The sequence below is a fragment of the Rana temporaria genome, chromosome 9, assembly GCF_905171775.1.
Source record: "Rana temporaria chromosome 9, aRanTem1.1, whole genome shotgun sequence".
NCBI lineage: Eukaryota > Metazoa > Chordata > Amphibia > Anura > Ranidae > Rana > Rana temporaria.
The window spans coordinates 10,059,597-10,082,163 of NC_053497.1; the positions used below are offsets into that span (position 1 = coordinate 10,059,597).

General features: G+C 44.6%; 1 protein-coding gene across 2 annotated transcripts in view; it reads right to left on the reverse strand.

Annotated features, from left to right (window-relative positions):
• GTF3C3 (general transcription factor IIIC subunit 3) overlaps positions 1 to 22,567 on the reverse strand; it is an 81,237-nt gene that overhangs the window by 43,568 nt on the left and 15,102 nt on the right. For both annotated transcript variants that reach the window (XM_040322759.1, XM_040322760.1), the window contains exons 6-9: positions 19,066 to 19,257; positions 15,589 to 15,754; positions 13,355 to 13,502; positions 3,727 to 3,793 (exon numbers count right to left, since the gene is read on the reverse strand). In XM_040322759.1, coding sequence (XP_040178693.1) covers positions 3,727 to 3,793; positions 13,355 to 13,502; positions 15,589 to 15,754; positions 19,066 to 19,257 — 573 coding nt within the window. The remainder of the gene's footprint in view (positions 1 to 3,726; positions 3,794 to 13,354; positions 13,503 to 15,588; positions 15,755 to 19,065; positions 19,258 to 22,567) is intronic.

The following is a 22,567-nucleotide window of genomic DNA, read 5'->3' on the forward strand; positions in this document are numbered from 1 at the left end:
ACCAATAAGACCCCTCCTACTAATACCAATAAGACTCCTCCTACGAATACCAATAAGACTCCTCCTACGAATACCAATAAGACTCCTCCTACGAATACCAATAAGACTCCTCCTACGAATACCAATAAGACTCCTCCTACGAATACCAATAAGACTCCTCCTACGAATACCAATAAGACTCCTCCTACGAATACCAATAAGACTCCTCCTACTAATACCAATAAGACTCCTCCTCCTAATACCAATAAGACTCCTCCTACGAATACCAATAAGACTACTCCTACGAATACCAATAAGACTCCTCCTACGAATACCAATAAGACTCCTCCTACGAATACCAATAAGACTCCTCCTACGAATACCAATAAGACTCCTCCTACTAATACCAATAAGACTCCTCCTACTAATACCAATAAGACTCCTCCTCCTAATACCAATAAGACTCCTCCTCCTAATACCAATAAGACTCCTCCTCCTAATACCAATAAGACTCCTCCTACTAATACCAATAAGACTCCTCCTCCTAATACCAATAAGACTCCTCCTACTATTACCAAGAAGACTCCTCCTACTATTACCAAGAAGACTCCTCCTCCTAATACCAAGAAGACTCCTCCTCCTAATACCAATAAGACTCCTCCTCCTAATACCAAGAAGACTCCTCCTACTAATACCAAGAAGACTCCTCCTACTAATACCAAGAAGACTCCTCCTACTAATACCAAGAAGACTCCTCCTACTAATACCAAGAAGACTCCTCCTACTAATACCAAGAAGACTCCTCCTACTAATACCAAGAAGACTCCTCCTACTAATACCAAGAAGACTCCTCCTACTAATACCAAGAAGACCCCTCCTACTAATACCAATAAGACCCCTCCTACTAATACCAATAATGGGGCACTACTCCTAATACCAATAAGACTCCTCCTACTAATACCAATAAGACTCCTCCTACTAATACCAATACTCCTCCTACTAATACCAATAAGACTCCTCCTACTAATACCAATAAGACTCCTCCTACTAATACCAATAATGGGGCACTCCGCCTCATACCAATAAGAGGGCACTATTCTCCTAATACCAATAATGGGGCACTCCTCCTACTAATACCAATAATGGGGCACTACGCCTCATACCAATAAGGGGGCACTACTCCTCGTAATACCAATAATGGGGCACTACTCCTAATACCAATACCAATAATGGGGCACTACTCCTCCTACTAATACCAATAATGGGGCACTACCCCTCCTAATTCCAATAAGAGGGCACTCCTACTAATACCAATAAGACCCCTCCTATTAATACCAATAAGAGGGCACTACTCCTCCCAATACCAATAAGAGGGCACTACTCCTCCTACTAATACCAATAATGGGGCACTCCTCCTAATACCAATAAGAGGGCACTACTCCTCCTACTAATACCAATAATGGGGCACTACTCCTCCTACTAATACCAATAATGGGGCACTACTCCTCCTAATACCAATAAGAGGGCACTACTCCTACTAATACCAATAAGAGGGCACTACTCCTCCCAATACCAATAAGAGGGCACTACTCCTCCTAATACCAATAAGAGGGCACTACTCCTCCTAATACCAATAAGAGGGCACTACTCCTCCTACTAATACCAATAATGGGGCACTCCTCCTAATACCAATAAGAGGGCACTACTCCTCCTACTAATACCAATAATGGGGCACTACTCCTCCTAATACCAATAAGAGGGCACTACTCCTACTAATACCAATAAGAGGGCACTACTCCTCCTAATACCAATAAGAGGGCACTACTCCTCCTAATACCAATAAGAGGGCACTACTCCTCCTAATACCAATAAGAGGGCACTACTCCTCCTACTAATACCAATAATGGGGCACTATTCCTCCCAATACCAATAAGAGGGCACTATTCCTCCTACTAATACCAATAATGGGGCACTACTCCTCCTACTAATACCAATAATGGGGCACTACTCCTCCTACTAATACCAATAATGGGGCACTACTCCTCCTACTAATACCAATAATGGGGCACTACTCCTCCTACTAATACCAATAATGGGGCACTACTCCTCCTAATACCAATAAGACTCCTCCTCCCAATACCAATAAGGGGGCACTACTACTCCTACCAATAATGGGGCACTACTCCTCCTGTTGACCACCAACCCTGAGGCCATATTTATTCTCACCGATTCTGGGCCCAGGACATTTTCTACCCCCGCTGGCCACAATCCGGCCCTCCTAATGTCTGAAGGACACTAGACTGGCCCTTTGTTTGACAAGTTTGGAGACCCCTGAAAAAACAGATACACAGTATAACAGTTTAAAAGCCCGGCTGAACTTTCATTCTAAATCAGGTGTTGTAGAAAAGCCTGTTTCCTGCCATCATAGTGTAGAGAAGGACCCTTGCTCTCTCTGTGTGGAAGCAGCGGTCTCTCTGCAGAGGTCCGGGAACCTATAGGTCTGCAATCAACAAAGCTCATGCTTTCAACTGATAGGAGAACTCTAGTTCTGACTCAATTGGGGGGGGGGGGGGAGGCTATGAAGATGGACCACTGCTTCCACATACAGAGCAAGGATCCTGCGCTACAGCATGCTGGCAAGGGTCAGGCTTGTTTATGCGGGGTGTGGCTGCTTTCATAAAAAAAAAAAAAAGAACTGTAAGAAAACTTTTTTTTTTTAAGGATTTGGATGTATTTAGCAGACTTTAATAGTACAACAATAGTTCAACTGGAATTTAAGAATGTATAAAAAATAAATATAAAATACAATATAAAATACAATATAAATATAAAATACAATATAAAATATAAATATTAAATAAAAAAATAAAAACGCAAGAACTTATAAAAAATAAATATAAAATATAATATAAATATAAAATAGAATATAAAATATAAATATTAAACAAAAATAAATATAATATAAATATAATATTAAATATTAAACAAAAAAAAAGTAAGAACTTATAAAAAATAAATATAATATAAATATAAATAATAAAAAAAATGCAAGAACTTATAAAAAATAAATATAAAATATAATATAAATATAAAATAATATAAAATATAAATATTAAACAAAAAAAATGTAAGAACTTATAAAAAATATAATATAAATATAAAATATAATATAAAATATAAATAATAAAAAAAATGCAAGAACTTATAAAAAATAAATATAAAATATAATATAAATATAAAATATAAATATTAAGCAAAAAAAATGTAAGAACTTATAAAAAATAAATATAATATAAATAATTAAAAAAATGCAATAACTTATAAAAAATAAATATAAAATATAATATAAATATAAAATAATATAAAATATAAATATTAAACAAAAAAAATGTAAGAACTTATAAAAAAATAAATATAATATAAAATATCATATAAAATATAAAGATTAAATAAAAAAAATGCAAGAACTTATAAAAAATAAATATAAAATATAATATAAATATAAAATAATATAAAATATAAATATTAAACAAAAAAAATGTAAGAACTTATAAAAAAATAAATATAATATAAAATAAATATAAAATATCATATAAAATATAAATATTAAATAAAAAAAATGCAAGAACTTATAAAAAATAAATATAATATAAATATAAAATATAACATACATATAATGTAAAATATAAATATTAAATAAAAAAAATATTATTATAGTTTTCTATGAACAGCGCATCCAATAACTACCTGAACTGTCCTCGGGGCTTGCGGTCTCTTTCTTGTTCATAGTTATTCCGGAAAACTGTGTTATGACCTTTGGGAGAAATGAATGCATGATATAAAACCACAAAAAGCGCAGCACAATAGGTTTGGAAATGTAACGCTATAAATAAGCGCACGCCATGGATTTTTCCGGCACAATTTAATTACTGGGCTTCTTTTATGACAATTCAAAGAGCAGCGAGTCCACGCCGGGTGTCCCAAGGACTGGGAGGATTTCTCATTTTATAGTCATACTGAAAAGCGATCCCGGAATGACTCAACACATTGGGGGCGACTATCCCTTAATCATCAGGCTATGATACAAAGAAACTATTTCATAACCCCAAAAATTTGCGCCCCCCCTCTAACATGTTTGCTGGGCTCTGTGTTCCGGTTAGTGGACCCAGGACCAGCATGGCTGGTGCCACCAGGTAGAGGGAAGTGAGATCAGTGAACACCCATTCGCTGATCTCCCTTATCAAATAAGAACCTGGAAGTGACAAGAAGAAGCTAATGAAGCACAATCTGTGCTCTGTTATTTGTTTCAATGGAGGGCAGGTGAGATATAAGGGGTCAAAAAGATGTTTATGGAAAGCTATACAGCTCTGCACTCTGCACATAGTGCACTCCTGAGCTCTGCACATAGCGCACCCCTGAGCTCTGCACATAGCGCACCCCTGAGCTCTGCACTCTGCACATAGCCCACCCCTGAGCTATGCATATAGCGCTCCCCTGAACTCTGCACATAGCGCACCCCTGAGCTCTGCACAGAACGCACCCCTGAGCTCTGCACAGAGCGCACCCCTGAGCTCTGCACAGAGCGCACCCCTGAGCTCTGCACAGAGCGCACCCCTGAGCTCTGCACAGAGCGCACCCCTGAGCTCTGCACATGCTCTGCACTCTGCACATAGCCCACCCCTGAGCTCTGCGATCTTTTAACCACTTTCTGCCCACACTATAGCTGAATGACGGCTACAGCGTGGGCTTCCAGTGCCGGGAGGTCTTCAACAGAATGACAACCCGCGCGCACTGTGATCAGCCGAGCGCTTCGGACACAGCTAATCACAGAACAGGGTAAAGGGCTAATCCCAGCGGGCCCTTTACCATGTGATCAGCGGTCAGAAAATGACAGCTGATCACGGAATTAAACAGAAGCAGATTATGGGCTTTTTCTTCCCTCACGATCAGCAGCAGGAGGAGAAAAGAATAAAGCTGTTAACCGGCTTCTGGTACAGGGACATCGGCCCAATCTGTGCCATCTATCAGTGCCCACTAGTGCCTCATCGTCAGTGTCAACTACCTCCTCCCCAGCATCGGAGGTTTACCATCCCGCTACAGCGGTTGATGGCGTGGTGATCAACAACCAAACGCCTTCCTTTCTCAAGCACCAGATCTTTACTGTACCGCTTTTGCGGGCGACAGTAGTGTGGTATCCCACCAGGGCGTCCATCCCACCACTCAAGGACCAGCGGAGCACCTTTCCCCCCGGATGTCCTAACGGTTGACAACTATTACAGATCAGCCTATGTTATTTATTACCTTGTGAGTGTCACCTTTATATGAATTGCCTGTTTTTAATCATTAAAAACTTGATTACTACGCTTAGAGGGCGCTGCTTTTTGTCTTCTAGTGCAGGGTTTGACAAATTTGCTTGGGATCTAGGAGCCAGCTAAAAAAGTTAGGAGCCAGAAAACCCACCCCGTCCCGACGAGCTTGCGCGCAGAAGCGAACACATACGTGAGCAGCGCATATGTAAACGGTGTTCAAACCACACATGTGAGGTATCGCCGCGATTGGTAGAGCGAGAGCAATAATTCTAGCTCTAGACCTTCTCTGTAACTCAAAACATGCAACCTGTAGAGTTTTTTAAATGTTGCCTATGAAGATTTTAAAGGGTAAAAGTTTGTCGGCATTCCACGAGGGGACGCAATTTTGAAGCGTGACATGTTGGGTATGAAGTTACTCGGCGTAAAATTATCTTTCATAATATTAAAAAAAAAATGGGGATAACTTTACTGTTGTCTTATTTTTTAATTAAAAAAAGTGTAATTTTTTCCCAAAAAAGTGCGCTTGTAAGACCGCTGCCCAAATACGGTGTGACAGAAAGTATTGCAACGATCGCCATTTTATTCTCTAGGGTGTTAGGATAAAAAATATATATAATGTTTGGGGGTTCTAATTAGAGGGAAGAAGATGGCAGTGAAAATAGTGAAAAATGACATTAGAATTGCTGTTTAAAGCGGTGGTTCCCCTAAAAATAAAATTTTAACATTGCTTTTCCCAAATAAATTACGATTAGAATCGGCCGGTTTTATTAAAAAAAAAAGGTCCGTACATACCGTTTGTTATTTTCGTTCCCACCGCCACTTCCGGGTACGATGCAGGCGGTGGGCGTTCCTAATTGATGGACAGGCATCCGACCGACGCATACATCGCGTCACGAGATGCCGAAAGAAGCCGAACGTCGGTGCGCATGCGCCGTATAGAGCCGCACCGACGTTCGGCTTCTTTCGTGACGCGATGTATGCGTCGGTCGGATGCCTGTCCATCAATTAGGAACGCCCACCGCCAGCATCGTACCCGGAAGTGGCGGTGGGAACGAAAATAACAAACGGTATGTACGGACCTTTTTTTTTTAATAAAACCGGCCGATTCTAATCGTAATTTATTTGGGAAAAGCAATGTTAAAATTTTATTTTTAGGGGAACCACCGCTTTAACTTGTAATGCTTAACTTGTAATACCAACGGCCACCACCAGATGGCGCCAGCTCACACAAGGAAGAGCTGGGGACTTGACAAAAAAAAATTGTATTATTTTTTATTTTATTTTTTGCCCACCTTCCAAGCCAAGTCGCCAGGATGCTATTTCTAGTCGCCATGGCGACCTGGCGACCGGGATTTGTCGAGCCCTGTTCTAGTGCCACCTATCAGTGCCCATCAGTGAAGGGGAAAAATTACCTGTTTGCGAAATTTTATAACTATGAAAATGATTTAAAAATGATCGTTCTTTTTGTTCAGCAAAAAAAAAAAATTAAAAACCCAGCTGTGATTAAATACCACCAAAAGAAAGCTCTCTCTGTGTGAATAAAAATGATAAAAGTATGTCATATGGGTACAGTTACATTACACGACCGCGCAATTGTAATTCAAAGTGTGACAGCGCTAAAAACTAAAAATTGGCCTGGGCAGGAAGGTGGGGGTGAAAGTACCCGGTAGGCAAGTGGTTAACGATTAATGGGGCTGCTCTAGTCTGGGCCTGCTGACAAACTTCTGCTGTGGGAGTCGGCGAGGGGGGGGGGGCACATGCCCCGCACCGAGGCCAGTGACGTACAGGTAGGTCCAGGGCCGATCCTCCCTATAGGCTCACTAAGCAAGCTGCGAAGGGCCCCCCAAATTACTAGAGGCCCCGCCTGGTGAGAAGTCATTTTCGCCCCCTCCAAACTCGCTGGCTGATTAATTTCCGACAGCAGAACACCCCCTCCCCCCGCTTCTCAACTTTCTTTAATGTGACATGTCACTGTCGTCAGCGCCCTCCGCTTCTCATTTTGCTTAGGGCCCCAGGGAGGTCAGGATCGGCACTGGGTAAGTCGCTGTTCCTGTACGGACCACCCATCTGCAGTACATTGCATGTGGACGGTCCTGAAACGGTTAAATGTGTGCAATGAAAAAATAAATACTTGAACCAGGAAATGCGTCGGTGACCTGTAATGAATTTTACGATGGACCTCCATGTCATCGAGGGCTCAGTATTAGACGTTCGCTGAGTCTCATCTCTATTGCGGTTCTCCTGATCCTGTGGCCAAGGGGCGTAACATGTTAAGGCTGATTTTTTTTTCTCCTTTTATCTGCATTCAAATCAGCAGCAAAAAATATAAAAAAATAAAAAAAGGCACGGGTCATGGAACTGAATCCGATATGAAAATAATATGGAAAGTAGGAGCGTGATGTATATTATCATCACCGAAAGGTAAATAACAGCCGACATTCTACTAAACTTCCTAAGAAAACTAAAAAAAAAAAGGGTTGAATAAAATCAGACATCCGATATGAAAAGCTTTTTAACCACTTCCATACCGCGCCTATTCTGCCACTCCTCTCCTACATGTAAAAATCATAATTTCTTTGCTAGAAGATTACGCAGAACCCCCAAACATTATATATATATATATATATATATGTTTTTTTTTTTGTAGACACCCTAGAAAATAAAATGGCGGTCGTTGCAACTTTTTATCTCGCTCGGTATTTGCGCAATCATTTTTCAAACTACTTTTTTTTGGGGGGAAACGAATAAAAAAATAACAAAACAGTAAAGTTAGTCCAATTTTTTTGTATAATGTGAAAGAAGATGTTACGCCGAGTAAATAGATACCTAACATGTCACGCTTTAAAATTTGCGCACACTCATGGAATGGCGCCAAACTTCGGTACTTTTTAAATCTCCATAGGCGACGTTTAATTTTTTTTTTACAGGTTACCAGTTTAGAGTTACAGACAAAGTCCAGTGCTAGAATTGTTGCACACGCTCTAACGCACGCGGCAATACCTCACATGTGTGGTTTGAAGGGCGTTTACATATGTGGGCGGGATTTACGTGCGTGTTCGCTTCTGAGCGTGAGCACACGGGCGCTTTTACTTTTTTTTTTTTTTATTAAAAATTTTAATAATTTTTTTTACACTTTCTTTTTACAGAGGAGGTGGCGATACCTCACCTCTGTGGTTTGAACGGCGTTTACATATGTGGGCGGGATTTACGTGCGTGTGTTCGATTCTGAGCGTGAGCACACGTGGACAGTGGCGCTTTTTAATTTTTTTTTTTTAATTTAATTTAAAATTTAAATTTTTTTTTTTTTTTACACTTTCTTTTTACAGAGGAGGCGGCGATACCTCACCTCTGTGGTTTGAACGGCGTTTACATATGTGGGCGGGATTTACGTGTGTGTTTGCTTCTGAGTATGAGCACACGTGGACAGAGGCGCTTTTTGATTTAATGTTTTTAAATGTTATTTAAAATTAAAATTTTTTTTTTTTACACTTTCTTTTTACAGAGGAGTTACAGAGGAGGCAGCGATGCGTCACATATGTGGTTTGAACGGCGTTTACATATGTGGGCGGGATTTACGTGTGTGTGTGTTCGCTTCTGAGCGTGAGCACACGGGGACAGGGGCGTTTGACTTTTTTTTTTACTTCATTTTTTTATTTTTACACTTTTTTTTTTTTATCATTTTTATTCCTATTACAATGAATGTAAACATCCCTTGTAATATGAATAGTGTGTGACAGGTCCTCTTTATGGAGAGAGGCGGAGTCAATAAGACCTTCACATCTCTCCTCCAGGCTGGAAAGCAGGAGATTGAAAAATAAATAAAAATAATAAAATCACGTTTTAATGCTTACCAGCCGCGGTCATGTTTTTACCCATAGCCCAGATGTGACGCCAGTCATCTCTATGGTCGTCATACGGCGCCAAACAATTCTTTCTCCGGTTTCCTAATGGCAAGGGAGAGGGTTTTATGTTCTAAAACCCCCATGGGGAAAAAATAGGGAAGGAGGGGGAGGGACTTTTTGATGCCAATAAGAAGTGAAACATGTACGATAATAAAATAAAATATTTATTCATTATTATTTAATAACTACCTCAATACCGGGCCAATTCAGAAGTCACCTAATTAGTAAATAGAGTCCACCTGTGTGTGTAATTTAATCTCAGTATAAATACAGCTGTTCTGTGAAGCCCTCTGAGGTTTGTTAGAGAACCTTAGTGAACAAACAGCATCATGAAGGTCCAAGGAACACACCAGACAGGTCAGGGATAAAGTTGTGGAGAAGTATAAAGCAGGGTTAGGTTATAAAGTAAAAAATCTCCCAAGCTTTGAAGATCTCACAGAGCTTCTGTTCAATCCATCATTGGAAAATGGAAAGAGTATGACACAACTGCAAACCTACCAAGACGTGGCCGTCCACCTAAACTGACCGGGCCGGGCAAGGAGAGCATTCATCAGAGAAGCAGCCAAGGGGCCCATGGTAACTCTGGAGGAGCTGCAGAGATCCACAGCTCAGGGGGGAGAATCTGTCCACAGGACAACTATTAGTGGTCTCTCCACAAATCTGCCCTTTATGGAAGAGACAAGAAGAAAGACATTGGAGGAAGAAAGACATAAGAAGTCCTGTTTGCAGTTTGTGAGAAGCCATGTGGGGGAGGGGACACAGCAAACATGTGGGGGAGGAGACACAGCAAACATGTGGGGGAGGGGACACAGCAAACATGTGGAAGAAGGTGCTCTGGTCACATGACACCCAACAGCAAACCGTTATGTGTGGGGGGAAAACTAACACTGCACATCACCCTGAACACACCATCCCCACCGTGAAACATGGTGTTGGTAGCATCATGTGGTGGGGATGTTTTCTTCAGCAGGGACAGGGAAGCTGGTCAGAGTTGATGGGAAGATGGATGAAGACAAATACAGGACAATCTTAGAAGAAAACCTGTTAGGGTCTGCAAAAGACTTGAGACCGGGGGGGAGGTTCACCTTCCAGCAGGACAACGATACTAAAGTACAGCCAGAGCTACAATGGAATGGTTTAGATCAAAGCAGATTCATGTGTTAGAATGGCCCAGTCACAGTCCAGACCTAAATCCCATTGAGAATCTGTGGCAAGACTTGAAAATTGCTGATCACAGACGCTCTCCATCCAACCTGACAGAGCTTGAGATATTTTACAGAGAAGAATGGAGGAGAAATGTCCCTCTCTAGATGTGCAAAGCTGGTAGAGACACCCCCAAAAAGACTTGCAGAGAAAGGGGGTTCTACAAAGTATTGACTCCGGGGGGCGCCATACAAATGTCCCCCCCCCCACACACTTTTCACATGTTTATTTGTATCATTTATCATTTTCCTTCCACTTCACAATGATGGGACACTTTGTGTTGGTCCATCACAGGGGTGGGCAACCTCCAGCTCTTTTGAAACTACAAGTCCCATGAGACATTGCAAGACCCTGAAAAATCACAGGCATGACTGGCAGAGGCATGATGGGATTTGTAGTTTCACCACAGCTGGAGGGCCGAGGTTGCCTCCCCCCTGGTTTAACCCCTTCCCACACTGTAGCCAAATGACGGCTACAGTGTGGATCTACTTTGCCGGGAGGCCGTCAATAGACGTCCTTCTCTTTGCACGCTCCCCGCGCCAGGGAAGCGATCGCCGGGTTTTGTGCAAGGGACATCGGTCCCGAAGAGGAAGAGGCACATCCGCCTCATCAGTGCCCACCAGTATCGCCTGCTAGTGCCACCTATCTATGCACACGAGTGCCACCTATCAATGCCCACCAGCGGTGACAATCAGTGCCTCATCAGTGCCATCTAGCAGTGCTGATCAGTGCCCATTATTGCCACCCAGTGCCCATCACTGCCACCCATCAGTGGCCATCACTGCCAGCTATCAATGCCACCTAATAGTGTCAAATCTCAGTCACCACCAGTGCCACTTATCATTGCCCACCAGTGCCGCCTGCCAGTGCCACCTATCAATGCCCACAAGTGCCACATATCAATGCCCACCAGTGGTGGCAATAAGTGCCTGATCAGTGCCTCCTAGCAGTGCTGATCAGTGCCCATCACTGCCACCCAGTGCCCATCACTACTACCCAACAGTGCCCATCACCGCCACCTAATAGTGTCAAACCTCATTGCCCACCAGTGCCACCTCTCAGTGCCCACCAGTGCCACCTATCATTGTCCAGTGCCGCCTATCAGTGCTGCCTGCCAGTGCCACCTATCAATGCCCACGAGTGCCACCTATCAATGTCCACCAGTGGTGGCAATAAGTGCCTCATCAGTGCCATCTAGCAGTGCTGATCAGTACCCATCATTGCCACCCAGTGCCCATCACTGCCACCCATCAGTGGCCATCACTGCCAGCTATCAGTGCCACCTAATAGTGTCAAATCTCAGTGACCACCAGTGCAACCCATCAGTGCCCACCAGTGCCACCTATCAATGCCCACGAGTGCCACCTATCATTGCCCACCAGTGGTGGCAATCAGTGCCTCATCAGTGCCACCTAGCAGTGCCGATCAGTGCCCATCACTGCCACCTATCAGTGCCACCTAATAGTGTCAATTCTCAGTGCCCACCAGTGCCACCTCGTAGTGCCCACCAGTGCCACCTATCATTGCCCACCAGTGCCGCCTTATCGGTGCCCACCAATGCCGCCCATAAATGCCCATCAGTGCAGTCATCAGCGTACATCAATGAAGGAGGAAAGGAAATTACCAGTTTGCAAAATTTTATAACAAAATATAAAACTGTTTTATAATTTATTTTTTTGGTCTTTTTAAATTTTTTTAAACAAAAAATTAAAACCGCAGAGGTGATCAAATACCCCCAAAAGAAAGCTCTATTTCTGGGGGGAAAAAAAGAAAAAAAAACCCACGTGTACAGTGTTGTATGACCGCGCAATTGTCATTCAAAGAGTGAGAGCGCTGAAAGCTGAAAACTAGGGTTGTCCCGATACTAGTATCGGTATCGGGACCGATTCCGAGTATTTGCGGGAGTACTCGTACTCCCGCAAATACCCCCGATACCAAAATAGAATACTCCCCCCCCCCCCGCCGCCGTTACGCCGCATCCCGCCGCCAGTTACGCCGCATCCCCGCTGCTGCCGACTGCTTAATACGGGCGGGGAACATTACAGCATTCAATTGAATAGCTGTAATGATTCGCGCCGCGCCGCGTATAGACACTGCCCCTTGCTCGGGTGAACTGTCCAATCCTGAGCAGGGGGGAGTGTCTATACGCAGCGCGGCGCGAATCATTACAGCTATTCAAATCAAAGCTGTAATGTTCCCCATGCGTATTAAGCAGTCGGCGGCAGGGGGATGCAGGTAAGGGGGACATGGCTGGATATGGGGGGAGACATGGCTGCATATGGGGGGACATGGCTGGATATGGGGGGGACATGGCTGGATATGGGGGGGACATGGCTGGATATGGGGGGGAGACATGGCTGCATATGGGGGACATGGCTGGATATGGGGGGAGACATGGCTGCATATGGGGGGACATGGCTGCATGGGGGGGGCATGGCTGGATATGGGGGGGAGACATGGCTGCATATGGGGAGACATGGCTGCATATGGGGGGACATGGCTGCATGGGGGGGGGCATGGCTGGATATGGGGGGACATGGCTGGATATGGGGGGGACATGGCTGCATATGGGGGGGGACATGGCTGCATATGGGGGGGGACATGGCTGCATATGGGGGGGGACATGGCTGGATATGGGGGGGGACATGGCTGGATATGGGGGGATATGGATGCATCTGTGGGGGGACATAGCTGCATCTGTGGGGAGACAAGGCTGCATTTCTGGGGGACATGGCTGCATTTAGGGACACATTTAAAAAAAAGTATCGGTATTCGGTATCGGCGAGTACTTGAAAAAAAAGTATCGGTACTTGTACTCAGTCCTTAAAAAGTGGTATCGAGACAACCTTACTGAAAACTGTCCTGGGCATGGAGGGAAGGGGGTTTAGGTGCCCAGTAAGGAAGTGGTTAAAGGGATGCTGGGCCTGGGCAGGAAGATGGTAAAGGTCGTAGCGGACTCACCTCCAGAGCTTTGTCATACTGGTTGTTGGAGATGTAGAGCTCCGCCGCGATATTCACATCTTCTATCGCAACCAGATTCTGGTGTTTGGAAAAAGCTTCTTCGATGATGACGATGGCCGAGGCGACGTCGTTCGTTTCATAATAACTCCTGCAGGGAAAAAGATGATCAAACCCAATCAATCAATCTAATCAGATCAATACATGAATACCGTCTATCAACGTGCATGTTCAGCGCCATTTTTTATTTTTAGGTCTGGTGGTTATCATTTTTTTCTGGAATACAGTCGTGCTCATAAGAAAATTACTTAGAACCCCCAAACATTATACATTTTTTTTCTAACACCCTAGAGAATAAAATGGCGGTCGTTGCATTACTTATTCTCCCACCGTATTTGCGCAGCGGTCTTACAAGCGCACTTTTTTTTTTTTTTAGAAAAAATTCACCGACAACAGTAAAGTTGGCCCAATTTTTTTTTATATTGTGAGAAATGATGTTACGCCGAGTAAATTGATACCCAACATGTCACGCTTCCAAATTGCGCCCGCTCGTGGAATGGCGACAAACTTTTACCCTTAAAAATCTCCATAGGCGACGTTTAAAAAAATTCTACAGGTTGCATGTTTTGAGTTACAGAGGAGGTCTAGAGCTAGAATTATTGCTCATGCGTGGTTTGAACGTCGTTTTCATATGCGGGCGCTGCTCACGTATGCGTTCGCTTCTGCGCGCGAGCTCGTCCGGACGGGGCACTTAAAAAAAAAAACGTTTAATTATTTATTTTTACTAGATTTTATTTATTTTTACACGGTTTTTAACCACTTCAATACCCGCCCATAGTCATTTGACGTCCACAGATCGGATCTCCCATCCTGGGTGGACGTCATATGACGTCCTGGGCTTTGTGGGGGGATATCGGAGTGATGCCTGCAGCTAGAGGCATCATTCAGATATCCTTCTCTTCTGCCGGCGATTCTGTGCAACATAAGAATGATCATAGCGGCAGTTCCTCCACTAGATCGTTCTTATAGGCGGCGGGAGGGGACACCACCCCCCCTCCCGCCGCCATCCGGTGCTTCTCCGGGCTCTCCCGTGCCATCTATAGTGCTTCATAGTGCTTGTAGCTACATAGAGTAATGAAAGCTTGTTTTAAAATGTACTGTCTGTCAAGGATTTACAGATGCTTCAATGTTCATAGCCTGGCAAAATGCAAAGCACTCTCTAACTTGGATGAGGTGCAGATAATGACATCACTACGCCTTCTCTCCACCTTGTCCAATCAGAAGACCCCTTGCGTTCACTGAGAAAAATGCAAGGAGTTCAAAAGGGAAAGTTGCACGGCATGACCCGGACCACGGTCCATCAATGCAGTAGCTCGGGCCTACACTTCACACAGAGGGTGATCAGGTATCACCAGGGCCGCCATTAGGGGGGTCGGAGGTCCCCAGGGGCCCACAGGGCCCCAGATGGCAACTCCCCTTTTTTTTATTTATTCTTTATAAAAAAAATATATATATTTTTATTTTATATTTTATTAAAGAGCCAATTTTTTTTTTTTTTTTTTTTTAGAGGTCCGGAGGGCCCCAGATGCCAACCCCCCTTTTTTTTATTTATTTTTTATTAAAAAAATATATATTTTTTCTAATATATTTTTATTTTATTTTTTATTAAAGGGCCATTTTTTTTTTAGGGGTACGGGGGTCCCCAGGGCCCCGGATGGAAACCCCCCTTTTTTTTTTTATAAAAAAAATATTTTTTTTTTTTAATATTTTATTTCTTTTTTTGATTATGTATGTATGTATGTGTATATATATATATATATATATATATATATATATATATATATATATATATATATATATATATATATATATATATATATATATATTTATTTATTTATTTATTATTAAAGGGCTCAGGAGGTCCCCAGGGCCCCATGTGGCAAACCCCCCCCCCTTTTTTTTATTAAGAGATATATATATATATATATATATATATATATATATATATATTTTTTTATTTTTTTTATTTTATTAAAGGGCCCAGAGGTCCCCAGGGCCCCAGATGGCTACCCCCCCTTTTTTTATATATATTTTAAAGCTGTGTAAGGGGCCCCATAATTCCTGATGGCGGCCCTGGGTATCACATATACACTGTGCCAAGCTGGCCCAATGTAACTATGCAAAATATATCATCCGTGAAGTTCTGCTTTTAAGAGAAACCGGTTACAATGACGTACTTTGCCATGTCTCTTGCCAGCTGCATGAAGCGTTCTCCATCGGACGGAGACAAAAGATTCAAGATCCGGCGGTATCCATCCATGGCCAGTTTGTGTTCTCCCACCTGCTCATAAAGGCTCGATCGTTCCCACAGGTAACGGACGTTTGTAGGGTTGTACTTCAGCGCTGTAAAAAATGCAACATCAATCATTCTACATTACAATATCTAGAGAACAAAACGACCTCATGTGCTCATCTATGGATAGTAATGGATACAACGCAACAACATGCAGGCAGAAAACTGATTTTATATATATACACACACACACACATGAAAAAGATGGATTGCTGCACAAAGTATATATATAAATAAAAATATGGTAAAACATATACAAACTAAATTAAAAAATGTATGGCCCGGATTCACAAAGCACTTACGCCGACGTATCTCGAGACACCCCGCGTAAGTGTAAATATGCGCTGTCGTATCTACGCGCCGGACTCTGAAACCAAGATACGCCTGAAAATAGGCTTCATCCGACCGACGTAACTTTCATACGCCGTCGTATCGTGGGCGCATATTTACGCTGGACGCATCTGGCGCTCCTATTAATTTCCTATTCGAATATGTAAATGAGGGAGATACGTCGATTCGCGAACGTACTTGCGCCCGGCGCATAATATACGCGGTTTGCGTAAGTCGTACATCCGGCGTAAAGTTATTCCCCATAGATGAGGCGCAACTCATGCTAAGGTATGGACTAGGGAACAGAGCCGTCATAATTTACGTAGTTTACGTAGTACGTGAATAGGGCTGAGCGTAGGTTACGTTCACGCCGTAGGCAGTGATCCGTCGTATCTTAGGGAGTAGTTCCGACGTGATTCCGAGCATGCGCACTGGGATACGTCCACGGGACGGTGCAAGCGCCGTTCGTTATTCGTTTCCTTATGGCACTCAGCCCATCCTTTGCATGGGGTCACGCCTCATTAGCATGGCTCACGCCCACTTCCACTTACGCCGGCTTACGCCGAGGGAACCCAGCGCAGTTTGGGAGGCAAGTACTTTGTGAAATCGGTGCTTGCCTCTCTGCGCTGCGTCGGCGTAGCGTATATTCGATACGCTACGTCGCCATAAATATGAGCCAATGTATGTGAATCCGGGCCTTAATATATATATTATATATACACACTTGATCTCAATTATAATATTTAATTTATATTTCCAAATAAAATAATAAGTATATATAAAAATATAAATACATAATAAAACATATATATACAATTTTCTTTATTATGGTTTACTATATATTTATCAATAGGTTTTATTATGTATTTATATTTTTTTATATATTTATTATATTAAATATTATGATGATGATTGAGATAATTTGCGCTATTAAAATATAAATAAATAATATAACTTAATAAATATACACTAAACTATAATAATTTTTTATATAATTATATATATATATATATATATATATATATATATATATATATATATATATATATATATATATATATATATATATATATATATATATACACACACATATATATATATATATATATATATATATAAATATATACATATACATATATATATATATATATATACACACACACATACATTCATACACATACATGCATACATACACAGACACACATATTATATTTTTTTATAATATACATTATATATATATATATATATATATATATATATATATATATATATATATATATATATTAAATAAGAAGATAATAAAGCACATTTTAAGGTGAGCACCAGCAGTGTACTCTAATGCCGCGTACACACGACCGTTTTTCGGGATGTAAAAAATGCTGTTTTTTTTTAATGTCATTAAAAACAATGGTGTGTGGGCTCCAGAGCATTTTTCATGATGTAAAAAATGGGCATTAAAAATTTCGAACATGCTCTAATTTTTCACAACGTTTTTAACGTCGTAAAAGATGGTAGTGTGTGAGCTTTAACGACGTGAAAAAAACGTGCATGCTCAGAAGCAAGTTATGAGACAGGAGCGCTCGTTCTGGTAAAACTAGCGTTTGTAATGGAGTAAGCAAGGGGATGGCTGCTTTTCTCGGCTCCAAGCACTTGCCTGAGACAAGCATCAGCATAAGGAATGCCGACAAGCCCCCCTCTGCATTCCTCTTGCTTCCGCTTGCCTTGGGCACCAGCGATTAATGCAGCCGTCCCCTTGCTACTGACGCTGTTGAATGGCCAGGGGTGGTTGGGGCTGGACATGCCACCCAACCCTCCATAGCCTTCCAAAGAGAAATGCAGTTAGCAAGGAGATGGCTGCATTTGCTGGCATGCCCTTCCCCCCTTGCATTGCCACCACTTGTCTTGGGCACCTACTATTGATGTTGCTGTCCCCTCGCTACCAATGTTGTCGGTTTGCCCACCCTCTGAAGCCATTTGAAAACATAGGCCCAGATTCAAAAAGCAATTGCGCCTGTGTAACCATAGTTACACAGCGCAATTGCTTACTTGCCCCCGGCGTAACGAGTTCTCCTGATTCAGAGAGCTCGTTACGCCGACTGCAGCCTAAGATATGTGTGGCATAAGGCTCTTATGCCCTCATATCTTAGGCTGCATTCTTACGCAGGCCGCTAGGTGGCGCTCCCGTTGTGGTCAGCGTATAGTATGCAAATTGCATACTACCGCCGATTCACAACGTTACGCGAGCCCTGCGTACGCAGTTTACGTCGTTTGCGTACGGCGGGTTTCGCGTAAGGCTGCACATGCTAAAAGCAGGGGCAGCCAATGCTAAGGATACCCATCGTTCCCGCGTCGCAAGGTTTAACTTTTACATCCTTTGCGTAAGTGAATCGTGAATGGCGCTGGACGCCATTCACGTTCACTTTGAAGCAAATGACGTCCTTGCGACGTCATTTGCGTCAATGCACGTCGAGAACGTTTCCCGACGGAGCATGCGCTTTACGCTCGGCGCGGGAACGCGCCTAATTTAAATGATTCCCGCCCCCTACGGGATCATTTAAATTGCGCGCGCTTACGCCGGGCATTTTGCCGGAGCGCCCACGCAATTTACGGAGCTACTGCTCCGTGAATCGAGGGTAGCGCAGAAAATTTGCGGGGGCGAAGGGCAAAAACAGTGCCCTGCGCCTACATAAAAACTGCGCAAATGTTACTGAATCTACCCCATAGTTAGCAAGGAGATGGCTGCTTGTTCCCCCCCCTCCCCGTGCATTCCTCTTGCCGCCGCTTGCCCTGGGCACCGACTATTAATGTAGCCGCCCCCCTTAGCTACCTATGAACAGCCTGGGACCCCGGGGCTGGGCACCCTGTCCAGCTTCATAACCAGCTTTACAAAGAACGTAGGAACATGGGACAAAGTACTACATGAGCGTTGTACCCAGGAGGACAGAACACTGAAAAAAAAATTCTTCTGTAACTTCAAACTACATAAAATAACAAGGACGAGGAGGAATCAATGGCGCCATTATTATTTCACCTTTGGAGTAGCAAAAGATGGCTTGCTTGATGTTATCCTGTTCCAAGGACATCTCTGCCAGTCTCACCCACTCTTCAGTATCACTGGGGTTCAGATGGGCAGCGATCAGCTCAAACTGCAGAGACTTCTCCATGTCCCCCTGGTCCTCATAGATCATCGCCAGAGTGGAGAAAGGCTCGTAGGCCAGAGGAGCTACAAGGAAAAGCAGAAAAGTTGACAAGTAGGCCCCGAAAACACATCAATGACCATTTGTTGGGTCATCAAGAGTGGACATTGCCAGTTCCATGGCTCATGCGGCAAGTGCGAGTAATTCAACGCACCGTATGCCTGGAAGGAACCTGCCCATAGAGAGATCTCATAAAAATGTTCTGTGACGTTCTCCTCTCCTACATTCCAGCCCCGGGTCTCCCCCCCGGTGTGTGTCACCTGGAGCACCAGCCTTGGAGGCATTCATGGGGCAGCTCTTCTAATTGGTCCCGGCTTTAATATGTAAAGCGGTGTGTACCTAGATGTTCGGGTAATGCAACACTATGCCCAGGCCGAGCCCCCTGCAGGAGTATCTTCTGCGTCTCCAGTGTCACCTAGTGACTGCAGAGCACCCCAAGCTTCCAGTGTCACCCCATTAACCCTGTGACTCCAGTGCACCCTGATCATCCAGTGTCACCCCATGACCTTTGACTCCAGAGAACCCCGAGCTTCCAGCATCACCCCATTACCCCTGTGACTCCAGTGCACCCTGATCATCCAGTGTGACCACATGACCCCTGTGACTTCAGAGCACCCTGGGAACCCAGTATTACCCCATGACCTCTGACTCCAGAGCACCCGGAGCTTCCAGCATCACCCCATTACCCCTGTGACTCCAGTGCTCCCTGATCATCCAGTGTCTCTCTATGACTCCAGGGTGCTCTGGAGTCATAGAGAGACACTGGAGTCAGAGGTCATGGGGTGACACTGGATGATCAGGGTGCACTGGAGTCACAGGGGTAATGGGGTGATGCTGGAAGCTCAGGGTGCACTGGAGTCATAGATCATCCAGTGTCACTCTGTGACCCCTGTGACTCCAGAGCACCCTGAGCTTCCAGCATCACCCCATTACCCCTGAGATTCCAGAGTCCCCTGAGCATCCAATGTCACCCCATTACTCCTGTGACTTCAGAGCACCCTGATAATCAAGTGTCACCTGTAAAACCCAGTGCACTATGAGCATGCATCACCCTATTACTCCTGTAACTCCAGTGGCATTCCAGTGAGCCCTGAGCACTCACTCTATGTGACATAAGAGAACCCTCAGCATCCAATGTCATCTCATTACCCTGCGATTCCAGAGCACCCTGAGAATCCAGTGTCACCTGTGACTCCAGTGCACCCATAGCATCCTGTATTACCCCATTACCCCTGTGACTCCATATCATCAGGGCTCCCCCCCTTCACATAAGAAGCCACCATACCATCAGGGCTCCCCCCTTCACATCAAAAGCCACCATACCATCAGGGCTCCCCCCTTCACATCAAAAGCCCCCATACCATCAGGGCTCCCCCCTTCACATCAGAAGCCACCATACCATCAGGGGTCCCCCCTTCACATCAGAAGCCACCATACCATCAGGGGTCCCCCCTTCACATCAGAAGCCCCCATACCATCAGGGCTCCCCCCTTCACATCAGAAGCCCCCATACCATCAGGGCTCCCCCCTTCACATCAGAAGCCTCCATACCATCAGGTCTCCCCCGTTCACATCAGAAGCCCCCATTCCATCAGGGGTCCCCCCTTCACATCAGAAGCCTCCATACCATCAGGGCTCCCCCGTTCACATCAGAAGCCACCATACCATCAGGGCTCCCCCTTCACATCAGAAGCCCCCATACCATCAGGGCTCCCCCCTTCACATCAGAAGCCCCCATACCATCAGGGCTCCCCCCTTCACATCAGAAGCCCCCATACCATCAGGGCTCCCCCCTTCACATCAGAAGCCACCATAACATCAGGGCTCCTCCTTCACATTAGAAGCCCCCATACCATAAGGGCCCCCCCTTCACATCAGAAGCCCCCATACCATCAGGGCTCCACCTTCACATCAGAAGCCCCCATACCATCAGGGCTCCCCCCTTCACATCAGAAGCCCCCATACCATCAGAAGCCCCCATACCATCAGAAGCCCCCATACCATCAGGGCTCCCCTTTCACATCAGAAGCCCCCATACCATCAGGGCTCCCCCTTCACATCAGAAGCCCCCATACCATCAGGGCTCCCCCTTCACATCCGAAGCCCCCATGCCATCAGGGCTCTTCCTTCACATCAGAAGCCTCCATACCATCAGGGCTCCCCCTTCACATCAGAAGCCACCATACCATCAGCCCCCCCCCTCGTCAAGTGACGACTTGAGGCAGCAGTGCTGCAGGCTCTCTATAGAGCGCTGTAGGAAGGCTGTAGGAAGCGCAGCAAGCAAGGGCCCTACTTGGGGCCCCAAGCAATTGCTTGGTTTGCCTGCCTTGTAGCGACGGGCCTGACTCCATAGAATCCTGAGCAACTGGTGTCATCCCATTACTCCTGGGACTCCAGAGCACCCCGATTATCCAGTTCCACCTGTGACTCCAGAGCACCCTGTGCATCCAGTGTCCCCCCATTACTCCTGGGACTCCAGAGCACATAATGTTCCCCCATTACCCCTGTGACTTCAGAGCACCCTGGGCATGCAATGTCACCCGTGACCCCTGGCATTTCAGCACACCCTGACCAATTTGTGTCACTCTGTGAATCCTATGACTTAGAGCATCTAGTGTTCCCCCATGACCCCTTAGCATCCTGTGTCACTTGGTGACCCACGTGACTCTAGTGTGCCCCTGTGTCCTCTTAATGCACCCTGTGTTATAACGTTATAGAGTAATCATTGTGGTACAGAGATGTAGTAACCAGAGGGTTAAGCACCGTAACAATGTACACACGTGTACAAAGAGGAGTTCTTGCTGCTCCACATATGAGAACGTGTAAGGCCTTGTACACACACGAGAGGATTTCCGCTGGAAACGGTCCGCCGGACCGTTTCCAGCAGATAAATCCTCTGGTGGATTTTGATCTGATGGCTGTACACACCATCGGATCAAAATCCCCACGGAATACATCCGCGGTGACGTGCCGCGCCGCGCCGACGTGCGCGACCCTGGAAGGTAAATACTTCCCATGCATGCGTCGAATCATTACGACGCATGCGAGGGATGGGAGCGGACGGACTGATCCGGTGAGTCTGTACAGACGACCGGATCAGTCCGCTGGACTGGATTCCAGCGGATAGATTTCTTAGCATGCTAAGAAATTTTTATCCGCTGGGAATCCGTCGGCTGGATTTTTATCCGCTGGGAAATGTCCGCTAGGACGTACACACCACCGGATCTATCTGCTGTAACTGATCCGCGGATCAATCCCAGCGGATCGATCCGGTCGTGTGTACGGGGCCTTATGATGAAGCACAGGTATGTGACGTGAGATGGACTGTCAACCACC